General features: G+C 59.8%; 1 protein-coding gene and 1 long non-coding RNA gene across 8 annotated transcripts in view; one reads left to right on the top strand and one right to left on the bottom strand.

Moving 5' to 3' along the window:
- The window catches only part of PAX2 (paired box 2), an 85,883-nt gene extending 72,527 nt beyond the window's left edge, over window positions 1-13,356 (bottom strand). For 2 of the 6 annotated variants that reach the window (XM_037159477.2, XM_037159474.2), the window contains exons 1-2: window positions 13,151-13,356; window positions 2,645-2,755 (exon numbers count right to left, since the gene is read on the bottom strand). In XM_037159477.2, the coding sequence (XP_037015372.1) occupies window positions 2,645-2,755; window positions 13,151-13,175 (136 nt within the window). In that variant the 5' untranslated portion in view covers window positions 13,176-13,356. The remainder of the gene's footprint in view (window positions 1-2,644; window positions 2,756-13,150) is intronic. The other 4 variants (XM_037159472.2, XM_037159471.2, XM_037159473.2 and 1 more) reach the window with 2 other exon arrangements.
- Window positions 2,244-6,329, top strand: LOC128627947 (uncharacterized). 2 transcript variants are annotated; one of them, XR_008392254.1, is made up of 3 exons: window positions 2,244-2,336; window positions 4,638-4,841; window positions 5,996-6,329. It is a non-coding gene; the product is annotated as an uncharacterized LOC128627947 (long non-coding RNA). The 2 variants fall into 2 exon arrangements; XR_008392253.1 differs by lacking the exon at window positions 2,244-2,336 and adding an exon at window positions 2,786-3,146.
- Window positions 13,357-13,919: the final 563 nt, after the last annotated feature.

Genomic DNA, 13,919 nt, shown 5'->3' with positions numbered 1-13,919 from the left:
GGAGGACGCAGGCTACCAGGGCTCGCCTGCCGCGCTGCGCCAGGCCCGGGGCCCACCGCCTCGTTCAGGTTGCCTATTACCGGTCGCCCCGGCGGGCTGAGGGTTCAAGGGGAACCCTGTGCCAGCCAGCCCCGGCCAGCTCGCGTCCTTCTGACCTCTCAGACCTTGGCAGTCGCCCGCAGCGGGGCGTTTGTTTGCTCGCTTGGCCAAGAAAAAGGCGCTGGGGCTCCACCTGGACTGCGGACTCCAGCTCGGGCTTCCGGCCTCGGAGCCCGGGTGGTTCCAGGTGATTACTGGATGCCAGGCCTGGGGGGGCTTGCTGACTCCCCATTCTCCCTGGGCTAAAGCAGTCTAGAAATCCTGCACCCAGAGCGATCAACCCGCAGCCGCAGTTACTGATCAATCGAAGCACAGAGACTTCCAGCGGCCGAGTTGGGCCGGATCGGACCATCAACCTGCAGTCCCTGCCCCACTAGCCTCAGGCGACTTTCGGCGAAAGCGGGGACATCTGCGTCCGGCTCAATTCTTTCCCTTTCCCTTCCCCTTCTGGGGGACCCACAGCACAAGCTGGCAAAACCCCTGGGGAGAGGCCTCGGAATCTGGAGGCTGGGGAAGGCCGGAACCTCTTCTTTTACTCCCCATCTCCGCTGGACTCCCTCCCTCTAGCCCCAGTCTTCACCCCTCCCCGCCCTCCAAACCCGACCATCAATAATTTAGGCCCCCGGAGAACTCGCGTTACCGGTATGAAAAGGCGGCAGCTGGGGGCAGATTAAAGATGAATAATTCAGCCTCCCCGGGCTCTGGGCCCGGCCCCTCATTCCCAATCTAAGGGGTGGGAATGGAAGGGGACACGGTGGGAGTCCAGGGATGGGGGCCGGAACCAGCGCTGAGTGGGGCCTGGGATGCGCCACTGCCACCGGCGCCCACTCCGGCTGCGGAGGCTTGCCGGCCGGTCCGCCTCCCGCCGCCCGCGCCGCGGTCTCTCCCTTCCTCCGACCACCTTCAGCTCGCCCTGCTCCCCTTTAGGTTTCAAAGTGGCACCCAGTGGGCGGCCAGGATTCGGCGGGTTCCCTGCAGGATCAGCCAGAGAAGAGAGCGAGAGCGGAGGCAGCCGGCCGAGAGGCAGGCGGGCTGGACGAAGACAGAGAGTGGAGCTCGGAAGAGGAGCCTGGATTTCTGGTTTGGCGCTCGGAGACTCGCGGCAGCCCGAGGCCCCTGGCTCGGATCTCCTGTGCTTGGATATTATTTAGGAAAATGTACTTTATCCCAGGGGTATTTTTTAAAGCTCCCCCTGTAACGCTATATATGTTTAGAGAAAAACTCTGCTCCCCCTGCTCGGCTTTCTTGTCCAAAGCACATATCCAAGCTAGTTCTAAAAAGTTTATCTCTGAAAAGTTACAAATCATCCTTAATTATTACTCCCCAAAGGAGGAGAAGTTTTTATTTAGAATCTGTTTACCTTTTTTTCCTAAAAAAAAAAAGCCCGACAAAAAATCTCTGAATTGTTTTCCAAGTTAAAGACATATGACAAAAATTAAATTAGAATTTAATTAAAATAATTCCCTTTTCTTATTTTTTTTCATTTCTTTCTTCCCCATTCTTTTTTGGTCACATCCTTTCTGCTTTCTCTCTTTTATTTCCTCCCCCGTGTTTTGATTTCTCTTTCCTTTCTCGCCAGCTTTGGTGTTTGCCTTCCTTTTGTTCTTTCCCGGCTATTTTCTCCCCCTTTGCTTACCCCCTGGCCAGGTCCGGGCTAACCCGTCCTCACCAGGGAGCGGGAGGTGGGCAAGCAGCCCCAGGCCCCGCAGCAGAGCCTTGCTCTGCCCGGGTCCCCCCTGGAAGACTCATCTACTCCATCTTTTGCTGATTTCGATTTCTCCTTGGAACATCTCTTTGTTTTTAGAGCATCTCCCGGGGAGAGGTGGAAAAAGATGACCACCACGTCCTGCCAATCTCCGACTCCCAACTCAAGGAGAAGAGAAGAAGAAACAGAGGGAAGGGAGGGTGGAAAGAAAAGAAGGGGAGAGAAGTATTTCAAACCAGCGCACAGGAAGCCTTGGCTAGGCTGGCGCGGCACCGAGAGGCTGGGAGCCGAGGGTCAGAAGGGGGCACCCCGCCCCCATACTCTCCTGCCTGATCGCCCTGACCCAGGGGCTGCGGGGTTCCCAGGCTCGTCCTGGGCAACCGCACTCCAAGTTGGAGAAAGGCAGAGGTGCGGGCGGGAGGTGGGGAGGCGAGCGGAGGGAGGGAGGCAGAGAGAAGATAGAGAAATCACAACACAACACAAACCCTGAAAACTGCCGGGCTGGGTTTGTCACCCAGCCCAGGGCAAGAAGGTGAGTAGGGAGTGGGTTCCTGGAGAGGGTGGGGTGTGGGTCCACGACTCAGGAGGAATCAGGCGGAAGGAAGGAAGGCAGGTGATGGGCACAGGAAGGTAGGAAGGCAGGTGATGGGAGAAGTGTGGGTGACAGAAGGCAGAGGAGGAGACCGAAGGCTTCAGAAACACTGGGGATGAGAAAGAAAGAAGGAAAGGGGAGACCGGGAGGAGCCAGCTTGAGAACCGGGGGTCAGGGCCGCGCCAGGAAGGACCCGGGTTGGGACGGGGAGCCCCGAACGGGAGCAGAAGCCGGGCGCCGGTACTCACGGTGCATCGCGGAGAAGGGGTCTGCTTTGCAGTGCATATCCATGGGGAGGCGGAGGAGCGGGAGCAGCGCGGCCGCCGCCGCCGTGTCGCCTCGCAAACTCAACTTCGGGACTTGAGAAGAAAAGGGAGGGACGATGGGGGTGGGGGTGAGCAGGCGCCCGGCTGCGGCAGGGCGCACCGGGGCGGGGGGCGCCGCACTGCTTTCCCGGCGGGGACTCGTCCCTGACCGGCCGGAACTGGCAACCGCAGCGCCCGCAACTTCCCGCCGTCGGGGCGCGGGGCTGGTTGGTCAGCAGGACGAACCCGAGGCGGTGGGCCGGGCGGGGGGAATCTGGGGGCGCATGGCGCGAGCGGCAGCTGCGGCCCAGGCAGAAGCTGGGAGCGGGAAGCGGCTCGCTCAGCTCCCCTGCAACCTGGTCATCGAGAGGCGGCAGTCAGAGAGGGCGAGGAGCTGGGGCTGCCCGAGGGCGCCGGGCTGGAAGTTGGGCCGCTTCAAGTGCCGGTGAGTTGGCGAAGTTGGCAGAGAAGTAGCAGTCCTCGGGATGTCTGGGCGGGCGCCCTCCGGAGGGGAGAGCGCGAGCCGGGCCCCCACCCCTGGAAAAGGCAGGCGCACGCTGCTGCGGCCAAAGGGCCGGGAGGGAGGGAGGGAGCGAGCGAGCGGCGCCGGCAGCACTGGGCTGGCCCCAGGTGGGTTGCGGCCGCGAGAAGACTCGGTCGGAGACTGGAGCCTCGGCTCCCGGTGTGTCTCTCTCTAAAAGCTGCAAAGTCCCCTCCAGACCCCCTCCCCCTCCCTGCGCTGGGAGATGGATGACTTGTCAGACAAAGGCAATAGATTCCACCACTCTGTGATTCGCCAGCGCCGGAGCCCGGAGCTTCGGCGAGGAGGGCCCCGCGCCTGTCACTCCGGTGCCGGCGAGGGGAGGGGAGGGGGAAACGGGAGGGAGGAGGGAGCGGCGGGCGAAGGAAGAGAGAGGGAGGGGAGTGGGCCAGGGGGGAGGAGGAAGGGGAGCCCGGGATTAAAACTGCGCGGAGAAACGAAACTCGCCGATAAGATAAACGTTAGATAAGGATAAAGAGCGGCCAGTCTAATGAATATTCAGACATCGGCCGGGGGCCGCGGAGCGCACAGCTCTTGGAAGCCAGGCTGGAAGTCCCAACTCACCCAGCCCTGCCATCCACCGGCCAGTGCCCGCATGGGCCACGCCGCCCGGAGCTGTGTCCGCATCCCTAGGCTTAGCTCCACTGTTCTCCGCTCTGAATTCCCTTCCGTTCCTTCCTTGCTCTTCCTTCCTCTCTTTGGTCCTTCCCTTTCCCCTTTCCCTCCTGAGGTACCTCCCCACCCACGCACCCCCCAATTCTCATTCCGGGGCAAAGTGCCTGGCAGTTAGTCCCCTCCGGTCCCACGCGCAGCTGCGTGTAGGACTCCCCTCACCTCCCTGTCCATCGGGGTCCGGGCATCCCAAAACATTCGGCTTAGAATCTAGGTGGAGACCTAAGGCGAGGACCTGTCTGCCTCAGTGGAACCCAACGGGCAGTGGGAGAGCCCGGGGACTGGGTTCCTGGACTCTGGGATGGCCCGGGAGGAGGGCTTGTGGAGGGGGACAGTGCGGAGCGACTGGTCGCCGGCGGCAGAGAACGCGGGAGACCAAGGCTGGCTCTCCCCGGCTGGGAAGAAGAGGCTGCGCGCGAGGCTGAGCGCCGCCCGCCGCCAGCTCCTCGGATCCAGAGCGAGCACAGGGGGCGCAGCGCGCCTGGCCGCCGGTCCACCCTCCGCAGCTCTCGTCCCCACTAGCTCGCTCGCACGGGTCCGCTTGCACACACCAGGCAGGAGAAGCCCTTTGTCTCCTAACTGGTTAAGTACAGAATATCCAGGAGATCTTTATGAAATATTTTCCCCCGTCTCATAAATCATCTTGGCACTTCAGCTGATGTTTTAACTCTCTCTCCCTCCTTCACTCCCTCCCCCCGCTTCCCTGGGTCTGCGAAAGGGCAGTTCAGGGAAGCCCGCGCTGCGCTCCAGCCTCGCGGACTTCGGGCTCCTCTGGCTCGTGCCTGCAGACCCCTGGCTTCAGCCGAAGCGCCGCAGACCCACGCCACTGTCCGGCTGGCCGGAGCCTTGGCGGAAGCTAAGATGAGATCACACCCGCCGGACCCAGCCAGTAGACTCCTACTGGGCCTCTTGCACCCAGGTTTTGGGGTACCTTTAATCTTCTTGCGGGGCTAGGGCCAGGCTCAGCCCGACGGGGTTTTGAGCCTCCCATTCCTTAGGGGACCGGGCCTGCTGGGATCCTAACATTGCCCTACTTGCTGGATCCTCCTGAGCCTGATCTGCTCAATCCACCTGCGGAGGAACTTTTTTTTGGGGGGGGCAAAAACCTCCCTGCCCGCCTCCTCCGGCTGGGCCCCCAGCCCTCTTCCCTTGGGTGGCCTAGCCGATTCCCTGAGGCAGGAGGTTGAAGGCGCAGGGTCCCGCCCAGAAGGTCAGTCTCTTCCTCTCGAGACCTGCAGATGGCGCTCCCGGGTTTGCTTTGGCCTCACAACCCCACGAACACGCAGTAACTTCTTGTGTGGAGTGAAAAAGGAAAACAGAGTTCTTGCAGCCTGAAAGGGAAGGTTCTCAATCCCAGGACTGGGAGTAAAACGCTCTCAGGTGGCATTAGTTGGAACAGCCTTGGGGTTTCTTCAGGGAGGCGATTAAGCCAGAATCGGGGCAGCGTGGAGCATCCAGGAAGGCTGCTTTACTGCAAGGAACTCAGACCTCACGGAGCCCTTTGCCCCGAGTCTCCCTATGGTGGTCCAGGAAGTTGTCTTGGGGAGGCTGGACTTTGGGAGAGCAAGACTGTGGGCAGAACCCCCTCCACACATAGGCTCAGACTTTTCTATAAGCAGCTGGACACCCCCCTAGGTTACACCTACGATGAGCTGTGGGTGCAGACAACAGGCATTTGCAAGAGGCAGTTTCACCTTTTGTAAAGGAGACTTAATGCGAAACTGCTGGAAGTTGTACTCACATGCCTGTCCTTCACATGTACTCCCTGAAAAGTGAAGACCTTTTCAGGATAGTCCAATTCACAGCCAGCTCCTGAGATTCTAGAACTCCACACGCCCACCCTACTTCAGTCCCTCTGGGACACTTTCTCCACCCAGCACCAGCTGGTCACTCACCCTCCCACCAGGCCACCCCCTGGCAGCTTCCTCCTTAGCTCCAGCCCATCCTGGGTGAGAAAGGCAAAGAGCCCTGGTTCTTGGGGATTGTAGCCCCGGCTCTGCCTTCTCCTAGGGCTCCAGGCTGAAGGGCTGGCCTCTCCCTCTGATGCTCTCTTTTCTGTTCTTCCCTTTCTTCTTCTATAGAGCCTAGTAGACAAGAAAAAAGCAAGAAAGAAAAAAGGGGGAAGAAGAGAGAAGAGGAAAGAGGAAAAGAAAGAGAAGGAAAGAAAACAACCCGACCCCAAACACAACCCGGGCTCCGACCTGTCAGGGTTGGTTGCTTTTCCCGTCTGCCTCTAAATGAACCTTTTCTCTCTGGTGTTTTCAAAGCGGCCCTTCCACCCCCCAACCTAGGGGCATTTACACTTCAAACAAGGCACCCGCCTCCCTGCGGAAATTTAAAGGCAAATAAACTTTTGGGGAGTTGCTCTGATACCCATCTCGGGATTTGCTTCATTAGCCGCCTCTGTGCATCTGATCTGCCCAATAAATCTTCCTTGTGGATCTCTGTTCCTTTACCTTCTCCACTCCCTGCTCTGCCAGGCTCGCCTGGCGCCCAGTACCCCCGCCCTTGCCTCCTTTCTCCGGCAAAGATGCAGCCCGCCTCAGTCACTGGCTGTCTGGAGCCTGCTCTTCCAGGGTGTGGGTGCACAGGAGATGGTGGTCTCCCTTAAGCCCCTTTTTCCTCCCTCCACCAGAGGCCCCCAAGCCAAACCAAGCACAACTAGCACCCCAAACTCCCAAATGAGTTTCTGGGCAGATTGTGCATGAAGCAGAGGGCTCGTGGAAATCCAGCCCGTTGCCCCCAGTTGCACCCGTTCCTTTTGCGATCCTTCTGCTCAGTTTCCGGTTTCCCCATCCTGGCCTAGGGCTTTTCTCCCCAGTGAGAAAAAGCAGGGGTGTCTCTGCCTCCCCTCCACAGGCAAGTCCCTGACCTGGGTCCCAGGCACCTGACCTCGATTAGTTTGGGAAGGCGGCTGGGTCTGGGGAGGGGCGCTGAAGGGATGCGAAAGCCCCCAGCCGAGCTTTGTTGGCCTGGGCCTGACTTCCTCTTTCCACTCCTGGCACCTCCCAGGGAGCGGCAAAGGGAGCCGGGGCCGAGGCTCTCAGGGAGGGGATTAGAAATTCCGAAATTAAATGCATCTCCCTAGGAGATGCTTCCCACAGTGCGGACCAAATTAAATGCATTAAGGTTCAGGGGGGAAAGAAGCTGTTTAGAACCAAGGGGGAAAAACTAGTCCGAAGGGAAGAGAAGCAGAAATGGAGGAGGGAAGAGAAAAGGGTGGTGCAGAACAGCAACTCCGCAGCTGAGCTCCTTTTCTGAATTATTCCCAGTTTTGGAAGTCATCACCACCACAAAAAAGAAAAAAGAAAAGAAGAAAAAGTTCGTCTGACAATCCAAGTTGGGGACCGCCAGCGGCCCACTCTCCCTGAGGGTCCCCGCCCATCCTGGGGAGCACACTCCGAGATCAGAGTCCAGGCAGTGGGCGCACGCATCCCGCCCCTCTCCAGCTCTCCAGACCAGCGCCCGCCAGGCCCTTTCCCCTCCTCCTCCCCATACTCTCCTGTCCCTCCCCCTTCCTAGCCCTCTGGTCACGTTGGAGGATGGGTTGGTTTTTTTTTTTTTGGAAGAGCTTCTGGTACAATATGGAGCACCATGGGCTGCAATTTCACACTCCACGGCACATTCCCCCTAAAGCTACTTTCTTCTTTTTTTTCATCTAAGACCCCCTAATTTCTGCTTCCTCTCTCCCTCCCTTGCTCCCTGTCTCCCTCCTACTCTCACTTTTCTTTTCCCGCTTTTGTTCCCAATATTTGGGCTCCCTGCATGAAGCCCCCGGGGGCCAGACTCTCGGCCTGCTCTGCCCACTGGGTCCATCGGTCCTGTGGCCGCCCAGCGCTCGCTCACGCTGCGCCTTCATCCTCCCCAGCCCCACCCCTCTTTAACCCAGCTTCTCCTCACCAGAGGTTCTAGTGATCTGCCTGGCCCTTCGCAGTCCCTTTGAAGGGAAACGACAATGCAACCCACTTGGCCACCAAAGCTGCCTCTTAGCGTCCGGGCATGCCAGGTGGCTGCCGGCCGGTGGGCCACCCGACTGTGAAACAGAAAAAATGGTCAAGCAAGGAGAAACTGGGCCAGCAGGTCTATAGGGTAGGAGTGGAGAGCTCTGTCCAACAGAGAACAAGCTCCTGAGTGAGGCAGGGGGCAGGGAGGGCAAGAGGACAAGTGAGGCTCTGGTCACAGCTGGACACCACCAGACCCTCTCCCCAGACACTCATGGACCTCTGCACAGCCAAAAGGACCACTCACTCCACAGCCCGCGGGAAGGAGCAGCAGCCATCACCTGCATAGTTCCTTTGCCTCTTTGAGCCTCAGTTTTTTCCCCTGTAAAATAGGGATAATTACACCTGTCTAGCCTACTCCGTGTGGCTAGCCAATAGGAAAGCATTTTGAAAACCAGTTGAAGGAGGAAGTGTCTTGCTTTCTGAACCCTTGACCTTGCACAAAGAGGGAAGGAAGGGATCCGAGCATTTAGGCAAGGCAGGGGATGATATTTCCCATCCACCTTCTATCCTATAAAGGTAATTAGAGGGCCCGTCACTGTCACCCCTCCTGTGTTCCTCCCTTTCGGGATTTTTTCTCCTTTTCATTGACTATGCCACATTCCGTCCACGTTTACCACTCTGCTCTCTCTCTGTCCTGCCACTCCTCCATGACCGCTTCTCTCTGCACGCTTGCCCCACTGCACCAGCCGGCTGCCAGAGGATCAGTTAAACTCCCCCACCCCCACCCTAACAGCCGGGTTAATTGTGGCCTCCGGCGCGGTCCCCTTTGGGCGAGTCTGCCAAAACCGTCGGGAGGAGGTGGCCCGTTGGCAGAGACTTGGGGAAGAAAATCCCGTCCAGTCCGGTTCCAAACAAAGAAAGTTGGTCCTCCCAGGACCCGCAGTCAACCTGCCAAAGCCAGAGCGGAGATGAACCGGTGCGGGGAGGCCTGACCAACGGGAGGCTGGAGGGGGAGAGGGGCTGGGGAGAAAAGGGCGGAAAGGGGTGCCGAGGAAACAGAGAAGACGCCTGTCTCTGGAAGGCCTGCAGAGGCGGGTTTGGGAGAAGTCCGGGCTACCACACGGCCAAGTACCCCTTCCCGGGTTCCTCCCCAAGCCGGGGGAGAGAGTCCAAGTGAGGCTGAGTGGCGGCGGCAAAGTAATGATTAACACTTTTCTCAGCCAGGCCTTGAGCCCGCAGCCTGCTGACCTGGCTCTGGTGGAGGGAGACAGTGCCAGTGGGCCCTGGACGTCCAGGGGCTATCTGTCACGGCCACCGCGACAAAGGGGGCTTCGGAGTAAGGGGACAGGCGGTAGCGAGGGGCAGCCGAAAGGGAACGGAGTGCTGGGCAGGGGGAGCGCAACTCCAGATGCCGGGCAGACCTAGGAGAGGGCCATAGCCACCCCAGTGCACAGGGAAAGGAAGGGGCCGAGGGCGGGCGCGGGCCCTGGGCTCTGCAGCGCCGAGGAACAGTCGGAGAGGGGCGGGAGAAGCCCGGCGGGCTGAGTGGTCCCACAGTTACGAGCGAGCACCAAATCTACTCTCGGATCCATCCGCGGCGCCCGCCCTCCCTTTCTCCTCTGCCAGCGGCTGTGCGGGTGTGAGGAGCAGGCGGAGAACGCGCCAGAGCCGGGAGCGGGTAAGGAAGGGGAGACCCGCCAGCGACCCCGGGAGGCGAAGGGCAGGGCCGCCGGGGGAGTGGGGGACCGGCCGCTCGGTGCAGCGAAGAGGCTGCAGACAAAGGACCGGAGCGGAGGGGAGTGCGGAAAACGGGGGGGGAGAGGGCGGGTGAGACAGGGAAAGAACCAGGGAGAGGGGCTCTCGGGGGCCGGCGGAGGTTGCTCTGCTCCTGCCGCCTCCGCCCACTCCCGCCTTGGGTCGGACGTCCCGGGGGCTCACTCCCGCTGCGGTTCCTGCTGGTGGGCCTGGGGTCGGGGCATGGGGTATTGCTGTGTCCGGCGGGGGGGGGGGGGGGGGCGTGCCATAAGTGTGTGGGTGCGTATGCGCGCGCGCGCCGGGTAGGCAGGCGGGGGAGGACTGGGGAAGGGCCTTCGCTGTGAGATGAGACCCCTGGACCGGCGGTCGCAGGCCTCTGCCCTCCGCGGTCCAGAGTCGTCCGTCCCCGAACTTGAAACAAAAGGGCTGAATAAAATCCCTCAGGAGTCGGGGCACAGGCTCTTTCTGGAAAAAGTGCTTTGGCTTGAGACTTTAAGGGTCGCATCCAGAAATACTGCTTAACTCTCGGTAACTGTTCCTGGGGTGGGCATGGGGGTGGGAGGGCAGATGCAAAGTAAATCTCGGACAGAGAAGCCTAAATCCCAGTAATTCCACCCGCCACGTCTGGACCAGCGGCGAGGTCTAGACCCGCCGCTAACGAATGTATTGAAGAAACCGACTAATGTATGGAGGAAGCCTCTTTCAATTTCTAAATCAATTAAGGAGGATTTCTTATGTGTCTCCTTGGGGGCTGAACGTCTCCCGGTGAGGGGATTGTGAGAGTGTGTGTTTGGGTGTTGTGAGGGTGTGTAAAAGGTGTTATGTGTCAGGGCTACGGGGAAGAGTGTCTAGGCAAACAGCTGTGTCCCAGGCGGGGCTGAGTTAGGAGCCCAGGACCCGTATCCGGCACCTCCCCCTCCTCCCTCTGCCTTCGGCTGAGGCTGCTCCCAGGCCAAGGCCTCCGCGGCCACTTCCAGAGGGGCCGCCAATCAATCCTGCAGGTCAACACAGCAATTAATAACAGGGTGAGGAGGCCTGGCAAAAGAGGGCGGTGAGGCGGCAGGCTGCGTCTCCCCCAGGCTCTGAGGGCTCCGTGGCGGGGCCAAGGAGTGAAAGGGGTCTCGGAGGGCAGAGAGAACCATGGGAACTCAGTGTGGGCCAGGGCCTGGGCCCAAAGTCCCAGGAGGGACAAGCAAGGGACCAGCGACGGGGAGCCGCTGGGACAGGCCGGAAGAATACAAGGGAGGACATCGAATTGTTTTTTTGGTTCTGAGGCTAGAGGTGGTGATGGCCAAAGACCACAACTGACCTCGGTGCTGATTCTCTCCTCCTCTCCCTTCCGTCCCCCTTTTCCTTTTGGTTTTCGCTCCCCTGGAAGCGGCTCAGCGACAATAAATAAAACCCGCATCCTTCGCAAACCCGGCTGCGGCGGTTGCGCCAAGGCATCTGCCAGGCACGCACGCTCGCTCGCGTGTGTCCTTGTCACTTTGAACTAGCCGGACCGGGCCGAAAGGGGCCTGGGGCCCCGCCTTGGGGACACGGCCCCCTCCCCCGCGGAGTCGTGCCCAGCCAGATGTGTGCGAGAGAGGTGAGGGGCAGAGGAGCGGGAGGGGGCGGTGAAAAGAGAAAGAGGGAAGGCGGCTCCGAGGGCCGAAGACTCCAGAGCTCGGTGGGGCAGCCTCAAGGGGAACAGCGGTTTCCTTCTCGCAGGAAGTCTTTGCTCCGGCCCAGTTCCGCAGCTCCTCCCCACCCTTGCCCAAACCGCGACTGGCGGGGGTGCGATAAAAACGTGGGGGGTTGGGGGGAGGGAAGGGAAAGGGAATGCAACGCGCAGCTAGTCGTCCTGGCCGCTCTGCCACTCACGCCGGGGAGCGCTGCTACTGGGTAAGCGCCCCGTCCCTTCTGGAGACCCCCCGCAGCGCAGGGAAACTTGGGATGAGGACCCTGACAGGCGGTCAAGGACGCCCTCACCGCTCTGCCTTCGCCTTCCTGAGGCGCTGTGGAGGGGGCCAGGCTTCCTCTTCTGGGAGACTTGCAGGGACTGGGAACCAGGTCCACACACCTCAGGCCTGCAAGGCAGGGAGAGCCGCCTTGCAGGAGGGAAAATGGATAAGTGGGAGTGTCGGGAGCCTGAGCAGACGGGTCAAGGAAGGAAGGAGGGAGGGATAGGGGCAGGAGGCAAAATAGATCCAGAGTGAGGGAGAGGGAAGCCCTTGCAGGAGAGGAAGAGAAGGGGAGGCAGGTTCCCAGGAAGGCCCAGCCATTAGATCTGTCCTTGGGCTGCATATTTATACGGTCGAGGGGGTGCACAGATGGGCTCTCAATTGAATTCCATCTTCAACACCATCAGAGATTGATTTTGTACTCGCTTTTAATTTTGCCATAATTAATTAGATCATTACAACTGTTTGCTATTGATCTCCCTACTTAAACCTCTGGTGCGGAGGGGTGGCCCAGAGCCCTAAAAGCCCAGGAGGCCACAGTTGACACTCCCGGGGGCCCAGGATCCCCAGTGGAGACAAGGCCCCTGAGGGGGAAATGGAGGGATACAGCCCAAGGACTGGGCCAAGAACCTAGAGGAAGGGCTGTGCTGAGGGATCGAGCTGTGTTATCAGCTGAAAGAACTAGAACCTGAGTGGGGGGGGGGTGAGGAAGGGAGGGGAGGAAGGAGATTTGAGGAAAGGGAGGAGTGAGGCAAAAGGGGGGGGCATGTGGAGTTAGCCCTCGACCTCTGTGGGGTTATTTGGAAAATTCTTGGAAACCTGATCCAAACTCCTCCCTCCCCACTAATCCAAAACTACACTCGGGTCCCTAGTTGTCCTGCACTGCACCAAGGCACCGAGTGGGGAGGTAGAGCTGAGCCGGCAGGTCCTGAGCAGAGGCAGAGGAAAGGAAAGAGAGAGAGAAGCCCTCCACAACCTTAGCTTTTTGGGTAAACAGTCCCACATTCTGGGCACCTGGGGCCTGCCGTCTTCCCCCTCATCCCAGGCCTCCCTGGAGTTGTTTATTTGGGGGGAGGGGCAGAGCCTCTCTCCACACGTGTTGGGCACACACAGCAGTGCTTACACTTTGGCTCCTACTCAAATACACAGGACCTTACACACGTGCACACACCCTGTCCCACCCACTGGCACACATGCACCCACACCCACGCACAGTTCCCACTAGAAACTGAGATCTCCCAGTGCTCTAAACTTAGAGAAAGTTGTGCAAAATATTTATAAACTGAGAGACAGTGGAAGGATACAAGCCTTAAACCCGTAACAGAAAGGAAATGCCAGGTTCCGTAAAGAAACCAAGAGAAGTTGGAACTCACGTTTCTGGGTGGAAAGTTTTAAGTAGATTTAGAGGACACTGGGAGGGAAGGCCCAGGAGGCCCCAGTGTTGGGAAGGGGCCACAGAACCCCCGCAGTCACAGTGTCTCCGCCGGGCAAGCGCAGAGAGAAAGGGAAGTGAAGTCCGCCCTTGGCTTGGCCGCCCCCATCCCGCTCAGCCACCCCCTTGCCTGTGGTTCCGAGGGGTCGTTCTGGCTCTCACCTGCCGGGCCTGCGTGCTGTTCCATGCTCTGCTCCCCGCCGCTGCTGTCTGGGACTGGGTCTTGCTTCTCCACTCCTCCGCGGCCCGACAGCGCGTCTCGCCTTTGCCGCCGCCGCCCCGAGATCTGGGCGCAGCCACCCAAAACCGAGCGGCTCAAATAACCCAGGCTGCCCGCCGCCTCAGCTGTGCGCTCCGCTCGCGCCCGCGTTCACTCACCCGGCCGCACTGAGGCACAGCCACGCGCCGGGGAGCCCCAGGCTCTCGGCTAGCGCACAGGCACACACACTCCCTCAGGCCCGGAGCCAGCCTCAGGCAAGCGGCTCCTGCGCTGCAAGAGGCACCCAAAGACCGTATCCCCAGCCCAGAAGCCTGCACTCTCTCACCCACCCCCTCTTCACTGTGATAAGCGCTCCCCTACTGTCAACAGCCTGGAACCCAGGCGCGTGTTCACTCTTATGCACTCCCCAATTTTGTGAGGTTCTCCTCCCTGGTGATTCACAGCACTATCCCCATTCTATTTTCTCCATCATCAGTCCCCTCACCCGCCGAACAATCCCAGGTCTCGGCCTCAGTTTCCAAGATCCCTCTCCACACCCTCTAACTCTGCACCTCCACCCAGTCGCTCCCTGGAGGTCCCTGCCACCAATACCTTGTGGGTCTGCTTACTAAGCCCCTCAGAAGCTCTCCTGCTCCGGATTAAAACACATATGCACAGAACAACAACTTGGAATAAAAGGACAAGTCCTGGTTTCCTTGTCCTAAGGAGGTG

This window comes from Artibeus jamaicensis, unplaced genomic scaffold (assembly GCF_021234435.1).
Source record: "Artibeus jamaicensis isolate MK-2021 breed Jamaican fruit bat unplaced genomic scaffold, CSHL_Jam_final contig_490, whole genome shotgun sequence".
NCBI lineage: Eukaryota > Metazoa > Chordata > Mammalia > Chiroptera > Phyllostomidae > Artibeus > Artibeus jamaicensis.
The sequence above is the reverse complement of the archived record's forward strand: the minus strand, read 5'-3'. Positions and strand labels throughout refer to the sequence as shown.